General features: G+C 22.0%; 3 protein-coding genes and 1 long non-coding RNA gene across 5 annotated transcripts; 1 reads left to right on the forward strand and 3 right to left on the reverse strand.

Moving 5' to 3' along the window:
* Nucleotides 1–4,103: 4,103 nt before the first annotated feature.
* Nucleotides 4,104–5,759, reverse strand: LOC114577614 (uncharacterized). Its single transcript, XR_003697804.2, has 2 exons — nucleotides 5,620–5,759; nucleotides 4,104–4,511 (listed from the first exon to the last, which is right to left on the reverse strand). It is a non-coding gene; the product is annotated as an uncharacterized LOC114577614 (long non-coding RNA).
* Nucleotides 4,351–6,549, forward strand: LOC107998275 (flexible cuticle protein 12-like). Its single transcript, XM_017057467.3, has 3 exons — nucleotides 4,351–4,492; nucleotides 5,325–5,572; nucleotides 5,719–6,549. The coding sequence occupies exons 1-3, from the start codon at nucleotides 4,397–4,399 to the stop codon at nucleotides 5,777–5,779; spliced, it is 405 nt and encodes a 134-aa protein (XP_016912956.1). The 5' UTR covers nucleotides 4,351–4,396; the 3' UTR covers nucleotides 5,780–6,549.
* An 890-nt stretch (nucleotides 6,550–7,439) lies between these two features.
* On the reverse strand, nucleotides 7,440–13,946 carry LOC107998330 (anillin). Of its 2 annotated transcripts, XM_017057534.3 has the most exons (19): nucleotides 13,691–13,942; nucleotides 13,144–13,270; nucleotides 12,815–13,009; nucleotides 12,354–12,526; nucleotides 12,055–12,267; nucleotides 11,387–11,912; nucleotides 10,995–11,284; nucleotides 10,747–10,846; nucleotides 10,432–10,658; nucleotides 10,233–10,340; nucleotides 9,692–9,891; nucleotides 9,460–9,592; nucleotides 9,120–9,369; nucleotides 8,884–9,048; nucleotides 8,548–8,804; nucleotides 8,297–8,467; nucleotides 7,984–8,206; nucleotides 7,770–7,914; nucleotides 7,440–7,707 (listed from the first exon to the last, which is right to left on the reverse strand). In XM_017057534.3, the coding sequence occupies exons 1-19, from the start codon at nucleotides 13,706–13,708 to the stop codon at nucleotides 7,599–7,601; spliced, it is 3,630 nt and encodes a 1,209-aa protein (XP_016913023.2). In that variant the 5' UTR covers nucleotides 13,709–13,942; the 3' UTR covers nucleotides 7,440–7,598. The 2 variants fall into 2 exon arrangements, with proteins under 2 accessions (XP_016913023.2, XP_061932081.1); XM_062076097.1 differs by lacking the exons at nucleotides 7,440–7,707; nucleotides 7,770–7,914 and having other exon boundaries at nucleotides 8,089–8,227; nucleotides 13,691–13,946.
* Nucleotides 13,947–14,274: 328 nt separating this feature from the next.
* On the reverse strand, nucleotides 14,275–17,137 carry LOC107998277 (serine/threonine-protein phosphatase 2A regulatory subunit B'' subunit gamma-like). Its single transcript, XM_062076106.1, has 8 exons — nucleotides 16,859–17,137; nucleotides 16,399–16,478; nucleotides 16,193–16,323; nucleotides 15,744–16,130; nucleotides 15,141–15,466; nucleotides 14,852–15,065; nucleotides 14,598–14,725; nucleotides 14,275–14,494 (listed from the first exon to the last, which is right to left on the reverse strand). The coding sequence occupies exons 2-8, from the start codon at nucleotides 16,433–16,435 to the stop codon at nucleotides 14,383–14,385; spliced, it is 1,335 nt and encodes a 444-aa protein (XP_061932090.1). The 5' UTR covers nucleotides 16,436–16,478; nucleotides 16,859–17,137; the 3' UTR covers nucleotides 14,275–14,382.
* Between the last annotated feature and the right edge of the window lie 108 nt (nucleotides 17,138–17,245).

Raw genomic sequence — 17,245 nt, forward strand, 5'->3', positions numbered from 1 at the left:
CATAATTTATAATCAATAAAAAATAATATATAAAGAAATATATACATATTCACAATAATCGATTATAATAATAAAAACACTATAATGTTTTGTGTAAAGAAATCATTTTCAATATATTTTCATTATATTTCATTTTCATTTTTAAATAATGCAAAATTAAATCTATATTTTTTTTAAATTTTTAAATTTCATCATTTTAAATCATCATATTAATTCATAGAAACAAATTACAAAACAGTATTTTATATTTTTATCTTATATATAAATCTAAAATTATCTTAATTAAGAATTCAATAAAAGTTTTATTAGCATCAAAAATAAAAAAAAATTTTATTATTTTCAATTGCATCTAAGTAATAATTGTAACTAATAATATATCGTAATTAACGCTATTTCATTTAAGATACATTTGATCGATCTCGAATATATTTACAGAAAAAATTATAACATTCATTTATTTATGATTTTAATATAAAAAAAAGATGATTAACTGATTAAAGATAAAATTTTTTCAAAGTATGCATTAATTATTTATGTATAAATCAGAATGATATAAAATATGTAATTCTAAAGTATGTAAGTTTTTATATTATAATATATAATATATTATAATATGTAATATATTTTAAAAAAAATATTTTTATTGTTAAATCAAATAGAATTTAAAAGTTTGACTAATATTAAGTTATTTATATAGATTTTATTTATTGAATATTTTTTAAATATTAAAATCTTATATAATTCAAATTACATATTTGTAGCTTGATTCTTAAAACTTCATTAAATGAAAGACATTAAGACAATATTCAATAATGTATTGGATAATATTTGCATATTAAGAGATTATCAAACGGAAAATTAAATTTATCAGATAAATGGAAATTATATCATAAAGATAGATATTTGGATTGTAATGCGCAACGAAATATTTAAATGTTATATAAAATCAAAATTGTTCTATCTATGAGCTGCAACAAGATCTGAAAGAATAGAATGCAACTTCCGGTAGTATCGTTATCTTAATAGATTTCCTAATTTGTATTTTACATAATTAAGCTTTTAAATATAGATACTTACATATAAATAATATATACAACAATATACATATTTATATATAAATAATCTATTTAAATAAACTTAAAATAATTATTTATTCAGAAAATAAAATTGTAAATTATTTTTTATATTTTTCAGGAATATATTTTTCAAATGTTGTACACTGTATTTATACGAAAAAAAAGATATTAATTTTATTAATTTATGACACGAAAATCCTCTTTTTTGAATTATTGAATTACTTGTGAATTAAAAACATGTTAATGGTATTTTTATGTAGATATCAGTACAAACAAATACATTTGTGTCTAGCTAAAAAAAATTCTTTGAACATTAATCATTTACGATGACGTGTACAGTAAAATTTCAAATCACTTGGAATCTTAATTCTATCTGTCATGAATTACATAATATTGATTGAAAAGTCTTCTCCCTTCCATATTCAATTTTAATTGAAATAGAAATAAATGGAGTAAAATAAATATAATTTCATATTGAGAGAGATTGAATAAGGTAAATTTACCATTTACTCAAGTAAACTACTTAAAAATTATTTGATTTAATAAATAAATTTAAAAATAATTATCAAATTAATATATAATATATAATGTATCTTTAAAAAAAAAGCACTATTATTATGTAAATATGTAAGATAAGGAAAGTCAAGTGTGAAAGGAAAGTATAATCATATAAATTTTCATATTTATGATTTAAAATTCTAAAACCTATTTCAATAAACATTTTATTCATAAATGGCAAGTCTTCTAAATGAATTATGAATGGAACCATTATATTTTTATTTTTCGAATCCAACAGAAGATAGAATTATAAATTTTGATATTGAAACAACCACGGAAGAAAAGGAAAGGAAAAAGAAGTGAAGGGAAGGAGAGAAGATGCCTCGAGACGCGATAGCCGGAGGCATCCTCTGTATCTTCTGAAATGGCAAGGTCACCGGTAGTTACGTCACCAACTTTCCTCAACTCTTCTTAACACCGAGAAAAGCAAATGTCACAATTAACAAGGACGCTCAACCGCGTGTACTTATGACGCTTCGAGACTTCGTTGACCAAACAAGTAATGGGGGTAAAAATTGATCATTTTGCAGATTCGGCTTTCACATTTGGTTATTCGTAACTGATAGCCATAGGTTTCTACGTTTTTATACCAATGAGTTTCTGCGGATCATCCAAGTTACGAAATCGCTAACATCTTGTAAGTGGCTGTTCCACATTTCTTCTTCAGCAAAAGAAAAAAACAATTACAAACGATTCATCTTTGGCGATACATAATACTATTACGATTTTTTAAAATATTGATTGGCAAATGAAATATTAGATTTTTTATTTTTTTTATTTTTTTTAATTATTGAAATTGATATTAAATTTGAAATAATTAAGAAATTTACTAATTTTTTTATGAAATGCATTGTAATTTAATTTATAAAACTTTTTTTGATATTTTGATGGAAATTTATTTTTATTTTTGAGAAAAATAAATTTTTTCTATAGATGTGATTTTTATTAATTTATATATATATATATTATTATTATAAATATTATTATTCTTATAATAATATTCTTCTTATAATATTATTCTTACAAATAAAAAATGCAATATAAATAATTAATCATTAAAATAATTAATGAAAAATATTTTAAAATAATAAAAATAATTTATGAAAAATATTTTTTTAATCAATTGATATATGTCAACAAAATAATGTTTACATCTAACATAAAAAGGGACATTGTAAACAAATACAATACTTTGAATATTTGAGCGTATAGGATTATCTTCAAATAAATACATTTCACATATTACATCACAAAGTCTCTTACTTAATCCACGATTATGAACTATGCCAGGTGCGTTGCAAATATATTCAAAATTTGAAATTATGAATATAGTTTATCGAAATGTAAATATAAAAATCAAATATTAATAAAAAAAATATTCAAATATTATAATTATAAATTATATATAATATATATATATATAATTATATATAAAATTATAAATTTTTAAATTATATTATAGAATTATATTAATAAATATTCCATATATTGAAAAATTATTAATTTTAATATTATAATTATAAAAATTTTAATATATTAATATATTATATATAATATTAATAACTTTTAATTATAATTATAATTGTTTATTTTCTGATGAATTATATTATAATTAATAGTGTTCAATTTATAAATGCACATAGATGAACTTGATGTAACTAGATTCACATATTTTGTGAGAACAGAAACTATCATTTCTTTGTTCAGTGATGCAAAAAATCCCTGACATTGCTAACAAAGTTAAACTATAGTGAAATTCAACTGAAAGATTATTTTCATTATGATATTTAAATGCAGGTAGATGTTATTTCAATCGCGAATATTTATATATATATATATATACATATACATATACATATAATGATTATACTGTACATTATACTATATAATGATTATGCAAACAATTGCATTAAACGGATATTATTCAAAAATATATTTTACAATAAAAATTTAAAAATTTTTTAGTAAAATTTTTCATTAATTTATTATTTTTTTAATCAAATTCATTTAAAAAAAACAATTTATGCCTGCAAAATTAAATTATTAAATAATATTAAATACAAACAATTTATTGTCCAAAATTAGTAGTATAATTGCAAGCTAAAGAATATTTATTTCTTTTATTATAATGCTATTCAATTATTTATGTGATAGAATATCTTAGAAATATATATCTATATATATTATATTTTATTTAAAAAATATATGTTAAACTTTTGTTTAGAAAAGCCTTTTTGATAAGAAATTCTTCTCTTTAGAGAAATAATATAAAATTTGAAATTAAAAATAATTAAAAAATCTATTATATTTATATATGATTATTATACCATCTAACAAGAATTAATTTTTTTTTTAATTTTTATCAAATATACTTCATGAAATATGAATTTTATCATTTTTATATATATATTACAAAAATTATATCTAATCTAAAAAAAAAGGAAAAGAAAGAAAGAAAATAGAAGAATATATCATTATAATTATTATTATTGCTACTTATATGCATTTTAAGTTCTAAATTTTATTTGAAATTTTTATTGAAACTGTCACCTTTCTTAAGGTATAAATATGTATCGACAGTATTGAAGACAAACAGCATCAAGCAAAGAATGCAAACGCTCTTCCGAAGAAGAGACACTTGCATCGTTGCATCGCGGATGCGTTCTAGCACTGTTAGGGGAGAGACTGATCCGCGAATCTCCGACAAGTCTAATACCAGGTGGGGATGCAACACCCGCGATTTTCCGACTATATAAAGGCAGATGCACCGTGGATCCTTGGTGTCACGTATCACTCGTCGTTTAAGGACGAAGGGACAGAAGTCCAATTCGCACGAAGAAGTTTTTGCCATGAAGACGGTGGGTTTCACAGTTAAATCTAAAAAAGAAGAAATCATAACATTAGGCGTCGCGTGAACGTTCCACATTTCCTCGCACAGATAGGGATCACCGATGATTTCAGCCGCAGACTCCGAAATTTTTTTTTACGTAACAGTGAAAGTGAAGAGGACTGTGACATTTGTGCGTGTACGATGTTTCACGCACTGACAATTAATCATAATTTCGCTGCGCGACGATAACGGTCCATTGCGAATCTTGTATAAAAAATGGAGATTTGAATTAAATCATTATATGTTTCGTCGTTAAAATTGATGAATTTTTATATTGTGACATATAATCTTATATTTTTTGACTGTATGTGTGCGTTAAGGTAATATGACCATAATAATTTATAGTAATTTATAAATTGCGTTGTAAATAGTAAGAACATTTCGAACATTAAACTCTGAAGGATCTTTATATTCTGAATCGTTCGAATATCAAAGAATTCATTCGAAAAATCTGAATTCCAATATGAAATAAAAAATTCTTGTTATATAATAAAGTTGAGACATCTTCAATAGTGATGATGGAATTGAATAAATTTGCTGAGTTTTGAGATTTATATTTTAAAAATGTAAAATAATTGAATTGCAAGATATTTGCAATATATATTTTTAAACGCGTAATTATATCAAAATAATACAATTAATTATTTTCGACCTGAAAAAAATGGAACTTATATTTTAAAATTATACTTATAAATATAAAGTTGTAGAAATATAATAATACTAACAAAAATTTAATACTTTCCAAAAATATCAGAAATAGTTAAATCATTATAAAATAATTAATCTTTCTTTATATACAGATCCTTATCTTCGTAACAGTAATAGTGGGAGCTTTTGCAGCGCCCCAAGTTAATCCAAATGAAATCACGATAATAAAGCAGGAAGAACAAAACAACATTGGAGTAGGTGGATATCACTTTAGTTATGAACAGAGCGATGGTCAAAAAAGAGAGGAAACTGCAGAATTAAAAAATGAGGGTACTGATGATGAATCCCTCGATGTTACTGGTAGCTTCTCCTTTACAGCACCCGATGGTCATACTTACAGGTAAAATATTGAAAATTAAAATATTAATTGAGGTTAAATTTACTCACTAAAAATATTAAATAAAAAGATATAAAAGATATTAATATTTTCTTCTTATCATAAGAGCCAAATCACTAAAAACATATCAAAAATTGATTTGATTAAAGGGTTGATTACACCGCTGACAAGGATGGATTTCATCCCACCATCAATCTTGTTTCGAAATAAAAAAAATGTAAGATCTGAAATTATGCGCTAACCTTATATAGGACTTCCTGACTATCGATATACGCTAATATAAGTGTATCGTATATGTTTAAATCGTATGGCACGCTATTCACTTCATTTAATATGCATGATCATTTTCTATATTATTCGTGTAATTAATTTCTTTTGTTCATTTTTATATACTTAACTATCATGTTTATTTCTATGAACGTTAAATTTGCAATGTGAAAATAATAATGTTAATAAAAAGAATGTACAAAATAAAATAATCAATCGATAATCAAATGTACTAAATATTTAAATTAAAGATTAAATTTAAAAAATAAATTATCAACAGATTTATGCATTTTCTAACAAAAGATTCAATAGAATGGAAATATAGAAAAATTAAATAAAAAATATATAATTAAAATAAAAAAATATTTATTAAAATAATGTTTAATCTAATTTTTAAAATAAAAAAAGATAATAAATGAAGAAATATTAATAGATATTTATTTATACGTAATATAAATAATTATGATATTATACTTCTAGTTGTGAAATGCGTGCCAATGAATAAACAAATTATTTCACATATAGTTCTGAGAAACTACTGGTAAATATATTAAATGAGGCGCTAGAAGTTTCAATCACTATCCATTTTTAGTGAAGCGACGACCAAGCATTTATTTACGCATTTTAGAATTTGCGTAAAAATGAGTAATTTTTTTATAATTGTATGTATGTAACAAGATATAAATTGAGCAAATAAATATATATACAAATTAGCATGTGCATAATGATCTTCCTACATGAATATGTATATGTAACAAAAACAATTAATTTCATTCAGGACAATTTTTTTTTCATAAATAAATTTTGAGAATTGATAAATAAAAATAATTTATTGATTTTTTTTATTTTAAATGTTTAATGTTGACACTATAAAATTTTTATATAGAAAAGTAAAAAATATAAAAATTTGTTAGATATAAAATTTATGATTTTTAAGCAATACTAACTTTTACAGTAAAAAAAATACTTGTATAAATGTATTTGTTATGGCTATATATTTGTTAGTAACGATTTTAATATATGATATGTGATTTTGTTATTTACAATATAACAATTACATCATTTTAATACTATTATAATTAAAGTATTATTTAATACTTTAATTATAAAGCAAATAATTAAAATTTTCAAAATATTCAAATAACCTACAAAAATTCTGATCATATTCATATTATAATTACATTAATTCATTAGAATGCGTTAAATTTATAAATATTTTAAATTTTACATAATTCATAATATTTTAAAATTGTAATAATTCAAATTTATATATATTTTTCTATATTTTTTTTTGTTTTGCATCTCAAGATTAAATTATATAAAATCTCTTATCAATTTTGTAATATTGAATTTTTCTCTCTCTTTTTCTCCTAAAAAAGATGCTTCTTTTATTAGAATATTTTTATGCATATTTTTATTAGAAGCATTTTAATTCAATTAAAATCTAAAATATGATTATTTGTTAATAATTACATATTGAAATTGTGTTATATCCACAATAAAAAAATAACTATTACAAACAATTATTATTAATTTTTAGCAAAATATTTTTTTTTCATGATTTATCATATTTATAATATATAAATTTTAAATATAGATAAACTATTTTCAATTAAAATTTAATTGCATTATTTAGTATACATAAGTATACATTATATATAAATGCATACACGCATTAAATTAATGATAAGCGTACTTCAATACGCTAAGATTTCTTTTTTTTTTTATTATGAAATAAAAATTAGAATTTTTATAGAAATTATTATGATAATGTTGATGGTCCACCCCAAGCATGTATCAAATTTAACGTTTTATTAAGTTTAGAACACCATTCTAATCTATCTTCTTTTGTGTCAGCTGATAAAAGATGCCTAAAAATAATTCAAAATCAATTAATTTTATAATGAAATAAAATTTTCAATAGAATACTTACCTAATTGTTGTAGTTGATCCATTTTTGACCATAATCAAACTATCAGTATCTTCAGATTCTGCAGTTCTAATTGTTTCAAGTAGAAAGGTATTAGGACGCGCACAAATATCACGAGAAACTAATCCAACATTTGTTGTATTAACACCTATAAACATAATAATGAGTTATATTTTAAATCATAACAAAATATCATATTAAAATTATAAATAATTACCTTGTAAATCTAAGCTTCCAATTGGAGTCTTTTTTCGCTCATCATCAGGATATTTCCAATATGATAAAGTAGAACCTTTAAGTAAACACCATCTACGATGCCAAGCGCCAAAACCAGATATATCTTCAAACATTGTAAGAAATCCTCTATGTTCAACTGCTACCGAAAGTTCACATGAAACATGCATTTGTAATCGACCTTCCAGTGGGGATTGCGATGGTACCTATAAATTTTTATGTATGATCTTTTTAATTTTTATCAATCAATTCATATTCATATTATTTTGTTTGCATATTTATTATATTATATTTACCTTATTAAGCGTGAATTGTTGTCGATGTATCTCTTTTAAACTAAAAATAACATAACCAGATAGTTGAAAAGCTGGAGATCTAACAGCAGATGGTCCAGCTGGGCTTTGCACACTAGGCATCACCAATCGACTTTCTTGTTTTAAAAATTTTTTTGGTGTTTTATTCGCCAACTGCAAAATATTTATAAATATTTAATAAAAATGTATAATTATATGATATAAATAAATAATAAAGTAAAATATGAACTTACCTTTTTATTACAATTATTGCTATTAATACTACTTCCATTACCATTATTAATATGGTATTTGATTTCATGTGGTAACATTTCAGGTTGTGTTTGCAATGAATATATTTCAACAGTAATTTTAAAATCACTATATAAATCATTTAATTTTAATGTTGATGGAAATCGAAGGCATGAATCACCAGGTTCTACTATAACTACTGGTGTAGCAACTATTTCTTCTAAATGTCGCATCAAACAAACAAAATGAAGACATGTATCTAGAATTTAAAATTAAAAAAAATAAATTTTAAAAATTTAAATATTATCTTTAATATTATCTGGAAATATTTTACTTACTTGTACCCATATTACGAAAATAACCTTTTTTAAAAGGTAAAGTAATAGCAGAAACTGTTAAAGAACCACTTTCTTGTACTTCTGGTGATCCTGGACTAACAGGTTTTAAAGTACCTTCTACCTTTAATCGTTGAACTTCATTTAGTGCAGCTTGTCGTCTATGAGCTATTAAAAAACATTTTTAATTATTATATAATTCATGAGTACTTTTAATATAAAAATATATATAAAATTACTGGCAACAAGTAATAATCTTTCTCCTTCAACTTGTTCCCTGGAACCATTAAATTCTACAGTAGAAGTACATAAATTTAGTGCTTGACTAGCTTGACCAATAATCGTTTGCTGTTTGCATACTTCATCTAACAATCGTTTTATTTTTTCTTCTACCAAAACTATTTCATTTTTAGCATTAAATTGTACATCAGGATAAGTATCAGTAGATTCCTGTGTTCTTGATATTATACGAACTGGCGTTTTTGGCGTCTAAAATCAATTTAATTATAATTTTACATTTCAAATTAAAAAAATTTAATTTTAATTTTAAAAATTACTACATATTTTTACTTAACTCACTTGAGATTGCTGTCGTCTATAAAAACTGACACTATGCATTAATGGTATACAATTTTCACCATCTATAATATATGGCTCATCTTTTTTAGGAGATGATGAAGAGATTTCTTTCATAGGTGAACGATATGATAATCTTAAAAAATAAGAAATAATTATTATAATTATTACAATTATCAAATTTATAAGCATTAAAATTATATTGATATTTAATTTTTACATTTTTATAACTTACCCTTCTCTATATTTGAAATTTGAAGTTGCTGATGGACTTTTACCACCTTTATTTAATTTGGGAGGAGTTGGTCCTTCTTCTGTATAAATATTTCCACTATGTATTTCTTGTTGTGCAAGACATTCATCTAAATATTCATCCATTTCATCTAATACTGAAATATCGGAAGTTGTACTATCTGGATCTGGATCAATTGATCTCTATAATAATTAAAATATTACATATACACAATTATATATACAATATATATATTATTATATATAAATTTTAATATATAATAATATATATTATATGATATAATTATAATTATAATATTAAATAAAGTATATATTAGATTATAAACAGCACAATTGTAAAAAAATAAGATATTTTATTGCGATTAATACCGCTGCGTCAAAATTATATTTCTTGTATTTTTTATATTTTATATTGACTGTCTTTGACAATTCATCTTTGATAATCAATTATTTTTTGAATGTTGCAAAAATCAAAAGTCTAAAATTCTTATATATAATTATTAATTGAGATACATTATATATACTTTTTTACTTAGAAAAGACTGTTCGTTTACAGCACGTAAAATACTTCTACCAAGACTAGTATTCACATCTTCACTTTCTTCTTCACTTTCAGTTTCAATTTCATTATCCTGCAAATTCAATGTATACAGCTATAAAAATTATATGAAATATAATTTTTTAATATTATATTATTTATCTTTTATTATTAGTCATTCATACATGTACATAATATTCAGCCTCTGTTCCAGTTTCTGTATCAGTTTTTTCATCTAAAGTAGCAGTTTCTGCTTCTGTACTATTGACAGTATATTCTGTATCTGTTTCTGTTGTATTTTCAATTTCAGAAAGATTAGGATAAAGATGTCCAGGTTTAGGTGGAGCAACACGAATGCGTTTAATTTCAGATGCCACTTTTACCTGTTGTGTTTTTATTGGACTTCCTACAACTATTATATATAAAAAATTAAAATTAAATATAAACAAAAAATATCAAATTATATATTATTATATATATCTATATATACCTATATTTACCTTGTCTTTTATTTGATTCAAAATTTTTGTTTTGATTTGGAATTGATTTTTCATTAGAAACCTGTGGAGGAGGTGGTGGAGGAGGTGGCACAACATGATCCTACATATTTAATTATTTTTTATCTTTTTTTATATAAATTTATAAAATTTTTTTTTATATATATAATAATATTCTATATATATATATAATAATATTCTATATATATATATAATAAATTTAATAAAATAAAAATAAAATATCTACATACAGGCGCAGGTGTTGGTTTTACTGGACAAATTGGAGAATTTTTAGGTGAATTTGATTTTCCTTCACTACTTTCACTAGTTCTTATATATGAGCCAGCAGCTGCTTGTGCCATTTCTTTATTCCTATTAAAACGGGAACGTAACATATCCAATTCACGTTGTCGCTCTAAATAAGTATTACGTAAAATATTATTTTCTAATTCTTGTATATTTAATCCTTGTTCAAATTTTTCTCGTTGAACATTAACATTAACAGCATTATTGGGAATATCAGTTTTAACTCGTTCCTTTACTATAACAAAATTATATAAAATACATAAGATGTATAAGATAACAACAAACTATTTTTTAGTTACAATAATCCATATTTTTGTATTTATAACATAAAAAATACCTGTATTGTTTATATATGTTGATGAATTACTTTTATCTTTCTCATGTAATTTTTTTGGTGGAATAGACATAGTAAGAGGTGCCTTAGGTAATAATGGTGCTTCTCCTTTGTTTTTTTCAAAAAGTGCCATTCTTTCAGAAAGTGTCATTTGAATAGGATCTTTTACTTTTGCTTCTGTATTTTTAGATTCAAATAATGAAGCTTTGCTCAATACAGAACCTGGGCTAGACTGAGTAGAATTTTTAGGAGAGCTACCAATTCTAGGTGTTAGAGCATTATTTGTATTCAATATTGCATTTTTTGATGTTTTTCCTGGAGTATTAGGATTTTTTATGTCAGTATGTTTTGAAAAATCTTCTATTTTCTTATTACGTTTTTCTTCGCGAACTGTAGTAATAATTTCTTGATTTTGTGAAAGATATTTAGGTGATGAATTTGGAGAATCTATATCTTTTCTTTGAGAACAAGATTTATAATCATATATAAGACGATTATCGCTTTTTGTGCGACTAAAGCCTTGTGCTTCCTGTAAATAATATTTTAATTTACTTGTTTAGAGTAAATTTTCATCTTCAATATAATTATTATATATAAAAATTGATAAAAATTGATTTAGAAAAACTTTAGATATATATAATAAAAAATTATATTTAAAATAAAATACTTACTAATGTGTCCAATATAGTTTTATCCCATTTTAATTGCTTTGTAGAACAAAGTTCTTCTTTTTTAAAATAAATATCTTTACTGTTATTATTTTCTTTAATATATCCACTTGTACTTGGTTGTGGTTCTAATATCTGTTGTGGTTCTGACAAAGATTTTACTTGCATATTCAATTTTACTTGTTTTTTATCTGTTTTATTATCTGATGATTTAGTCTATAAATTATTTATATTACCAATAATTAATTAATAAATTTATTTATTAATATATATAAAATATTAATTATTATATTGGAACATACCAAAGTTGGATGTGAAAGATCATCTTCCCAATTATTAATTGTTGAAGCAAGAGCTGCTAATCTATCAAGTCTAGCTCCTCTTTTAGATGGTTTTTGTTCAGTAACTTCTTCTTCTGCATTAAATTTTTCTTCTGTTCTATGAATTGGAGAACTCAATTCTCTGCTACTATCATCTAAAGAAAAAAATATATTATATTTCTCATAATTTAAATTTATAAACATTGTTTGATCTTATAAAAATCATAATATAAAATAATAATAAAGTAATAAAGAAAAAAATAACATAAAAGTAAAACATTTATTTTTTATATATAATTAAAATCATAATTTTAATTATAATTACAACAAAATTTTTATGTTTATTAATCATACAAAAATAATATAAAATAAGATATATTAATATAAAGTAGTGAAACAAATTAATTTGAATTAAGCTGTGTTAATTATGAAATGTAACTTACCAGAATACAGCTTACCAAGCCTTTGTAATTTTGTCTTTACATTATAAAGTCCGATCTCTCCATTCTCTTTATTTATATGCTCATTATTTTCATCAGTAGAACATTTAGATGTAGATTTTCGTGGAGATTTTATTGAAGATGTAACATCTATTGATATTTTCATAGGTGATTTAATTGGAGATTTACTCTTAGCAACTAATAAAAAAATAATAATCTTAATACTTAAAAAAGGAATTTTATATTTTATTTTATAAACATAAGTAAATAAAATTTATTATTATTATATATATATAATAATATAGATAAACAATTATTTTAAATATTGTTACTTGTAGCTTGAGCTAAAATAGCATTTGCATCCTTCAAAGGACTACGTCTTTTTTTTACATCATGTCCAGCATTTGATAATTTAATATCTAATTTTTCTCTTCTTGATTTTGCTCGCTCCAACATTCGCTGTTTAGTTAAATCAATTTATTTTTACTTCAAATTAATTAATTAAAAATATTAACAAATAAAAATAAATAATTCATATAGTTATTCTATATGATATATATTAGTAGTTATTATAATATGAATATTATATTATAATATTATCTTAATGAGTTTATTAAAATTTATATAAAATTAATTGTAATATTAATAATATAAAAGTAAAAAGATAAAAGTAAAAGATTAAAAATTTTTTTTTAAAAAATAAAAATTAAAAATAACGATTAAATACTAATAAAAACAAAAAAAAAGATGGTAAATAAAAGTTAATTGAAATTTTATTAACGAAAAAAATATCTTAAGTATTAATCATAGATATTTTTTTAAATATCTTATTATCGTTATTATCGTTATATTTGTGCGTTGCAATTGAAAGAGTCTTACCTGAGTGAATGCGTCCATGGTATGTTAAACGATATTATTTTTATTTCAACCAATCCTTTATAATTATTTATGCTAACAAATATAATACAAATTCACACAGAATAATTATCGTTTCAATGATACAGTTTTAACTCAACAAAAATAATATAATACATGAAAAAACTTTCGAATAATTCAAACATGACAAGAAGCGTCACACAAAGATCAACCGAAAAATCTTCGTGGGATTGGAGCAACTGCAAAGCTATATATAAAACGTCATTAAATGTGTACTCAAAGAGGGGCAATGTACGTTTGCATAGGTCAATTTGAAATGGAGTGTTTTTATTGGTTGATGGAATAAGAAGTATTTTTTACAATAAATAAATATAATTTAATATAAAAATTAATAATTTAAATTTGAAAAATATTTATAAACAATAAAATTAATTTATATTATTCTTTAGATATAAAAAATTTTAGATTCTTTGAATAAAAAATTAAAATTAAATAATACATAATAATATTAAAAAATTTTTTTTAAAATTATATATCATAATTCATTTAAAGTAAATATTTTTATATAAATTAAAATTTCCAATAAATTTAGAAATATAATTATTGATATCTTTATTACTGTGTAAAATATTATTTAAAATTATAGATATATTTAATCTATACAAGGAATGTATCAATTTTATAAATCTTTATTTTCAGACATGGGATGATTCATCACCAGTATCAGCTGCCATAGCTTCACGATTTTCATATGCCCAAAATCCATGAAATTCTATTAAGATACTGACCATTGTATCACCTTGTCCACTAGAAAATATAAAATAAAATATAAAATAGATATAAATTACAAATCTTTTGTATTTTTTTTAAAAACTATAATTTCAAAATTATAAATAAATTAATTATATACCATGATAATAAATCCTGTAATGTAATTTTACATGGATCTGTTGGTTTTACCATATCAAATATTTCATCTTTAACATCTTCAAAACTCACTGGTTCTTGACCATGCATTGTCATTTGTTCTTGTATAGCCTGAAAGATTTAAGTTTGAAAAACTTTATTAAAAAAAAAAAAATTTTATGCAAATATGCAAATAAATTATATACAATATTATATACATAATATTATGCAAATTATCTAATATAAAATATGACATACACGAAAAAAGTAATTAAGACAAAAAGTATCCAAATAACCACGATTATTAATATCAAGAATTCTAAATAAATAATGTAAACTTTGAGGTTCATGTCGATTTTCTAATGCTAAAACAAAATCTAAATATGTTTTATAATCCATTTCTCCTTCATATGTTAAGCATTCTTGAAATACTCTTTCCAAAAATACTCCAGTTAATGTTCCTGTACCATAACTATTAAAAACAACTTATTGAAATTATTATGATTATAAATTAAATTTACAAGTTTTATGATTTGATTTAAATTACCCTGCAAGTTCTTCTTTGTTAAGCATTCCATTATGATCTCTATCAAGATTTAAATATTGTCCATAAACTTTGAGAGCTGATGGAGCTGAAAACCAGTTTGCTTCTTGCAAGTCTTTAGGTAAATCTTCATCTCTCAATTCTAAGAGATCATCAAGAAAACTACATGCTAAAATATCTTGTATTCTAACTCTACCAGTTCTAAGAGGATCAAGAAAAAATAAAAATTTTCTTACTGCTGTACAAACATAAAATGAATGGAACGATTTCTCAAGTCCTTCAAGTTGAGGTAATGTTGGTATTAATTCTAAAATATAGTTTTCTAAATCCTGTAAAAGACAAACAAAATTGGATTTCATTATCATAACAATTTATATTAATTTAATATATTGATTACATTATTTATAATAAATGAATATTTTGTATTATATTATATTTTTAATTAACAAATATTTTAAATAAAATTTGTTCGATACAAATTACATAAATGCAAATGCATGGTATGATAAAACAAATATTGAGCATTATATAATGATTTATAAGATATGGAAAATTTAAGACAGTGAATATTTTAATTAAAGTATAAAAATATAAAATAATATTTACTGATTCTCTTAAATATCCTTGACCAGTAACATCATACAAAGAAAGTCCAATTCTTGTTTGGTGTAACCAAACTTTTCTCATAACATAGTTAAAGAGTGCCATTATACTAATTCTACCATGAGGATCACCTTGTTGTAATTTAGCAAATACAACTGCAGTAAAATATGGACTACATTTTGCACCAGCTAATTTACCAACTTTTTTAAAATCTTCATAATTAATTAACTGTTCTTCTCCTGATAAAGGTGGACTATGATGCTTATCTAATAATACCCATAATGCTTTAAGTTCATTATTATCTAGTAATTGTCGTGAACGTCTTTGTAAAAATAATGCTCGTGTTTCTTCTCGTAATTTTTGTGGTAAAATTTCATCTTCTTTTGGTAACTGAAATAAAAAGAATTATGAAAAAAATTGTTTTAAAATCTCACAAATTCTGTATATATTACCTTAAAATAAAATTTAGGAATCACTTTATAAGTTAAATCTTTATTTTTAGCTTTAGCGCCCTTCCATTGTTCATATATTTTTTGAAAATATTCATCTTCCTTTTTCTCATTTTCTTCCGATATTGTTTTTGCTACAAGCGTTATAATAATAATATTAAAATCACATTAAAAATAAATAATTATTAATATATAAATACATTTACTACCTGTTGTACACTTTCGTAATATTGTCTCTAATTCCATTTGTTTCTTAAATAATTTGTAATTTGTAACCTTATCATATAACCTATCATATAAAGATAAAATAATTATATATATAACATATGATGGACAAAATAGTGAAAGTTTTTACTTTCAAATCAATATATAAATATTTGTAAAATATAATTTAATAATTTTTAAGTTTGATATATATATATTTTTTTTTACTATTTGTTAATTTGATTCTTATAATTTTAATAATATAATTTAATGTTTATTACAATATATATTTTAGAAATTTGAAAAATTAAATTTTAAAATAAATTTGATTTAGTATTTAATTTGTAATTATTTCAAATTTTTATAATTTATTTTAATAAAATTTAATTTAAAAAAATAGTAAAAATAATACATAGATATCTAGAGAAAATTATTTATTATATATATATATATTATATTTATTACGTTATAAAAAATTTATATAATATAATCACAATTTATAAAATAATATAATTTATAAAAAATTATTTATAATTATTAGTTGTAAAATATAATAGTTTTGATAAATTTTTTTTTTTATATAAAATATTCAAAGATGAGGTAAGATATGAAATATATCTCTATATTAGTCTTTTGTCGTTTTTTATAATTCTTCGTATATCATGTTTCCATCATTATTAATAATTATTCAAAAATTCATAATAAATATATAAGTTCACTTATACATGCTTGTAATATATATCTGATACATTGTAAATTATTTTTTGAATCTATGAATCTTTATAAGCCATGTTTATTAATTATATTGTCTTAAATTGCATATTGTAAAATTGTATAAAATTATATATTGTC

This window comes from Apis cerana, linkage group LG6 (genome assembly GCF_029169275.1).
Source record: "Apis cerana isolate GH-2021 linkage group LG6, AcerK_1.0, whole genome shotgun sequence".
NCBI classification, from domain to species: domain Eukaryota; kingdom Metazoa; phylum Arthropoda; class Insecta; order Hymenoptera; family Apidae; genus Apis; species Apis cerana.

Bases quoted from the DNA above. Each gene is read 5' to 3' on its own strand.
- LOC107998275 (XM_017057467.3), top strand. From the start codon at position 4,397: ATGCACCGTGGATCCTTGGTGTCACGTATCACTCGTCGTTTAAGGACG. The intron at 4,493-5,324 runs GTGGGTTTCACA...CTTTATATACAG, and splicing joins AAGTTTTTGCCATGAAGACG to ATCCTTATCTTCGTAACAGT. The intron at 5,573-5,718 runs GTAAAATATTGA...ATTTGATTAAAG, and splicing joins CCCGATGGTCATACTTACAG to GGTTGATTACACCGCTGACA.
- LOC107998277 (XM_062076106.1), bottom strand. From the start codon at position 16,435: ATGGAATTAGAGACAATATTACGAAAGTGTACAACAG. The intron at 16,324-16,398 runs GTAGTAAATGTA...TAACGCTTGTAG, and splicing joins ATTACGAAAGTGTACAACAG to CAAAAACAATATCGGAAGAA. The intron at 14,726-14,851 runs GTATGTCATATT...TAAATCTTTCAG, and splicing joins GTCTTAATTACTTTTTTCGT to GCTATACAAGAACAAATGAC.
- LOC107998330 (XM_017057534.3), bottom strand. The intron at 12,268-12,353 runs GTATGTTCCAAT...AATAATTTATAG, and splicing joins ATCTTTCACATCCAACTTTG to ACTAAATCATCAGATAATAA. The intron at 7,915-7,983 runs GTAATTATTTAT...TTATGTTTATAG, and splicing joins TGGAAGCTTAGATTTACAAG to GTGTTAATACAACAAATGTT.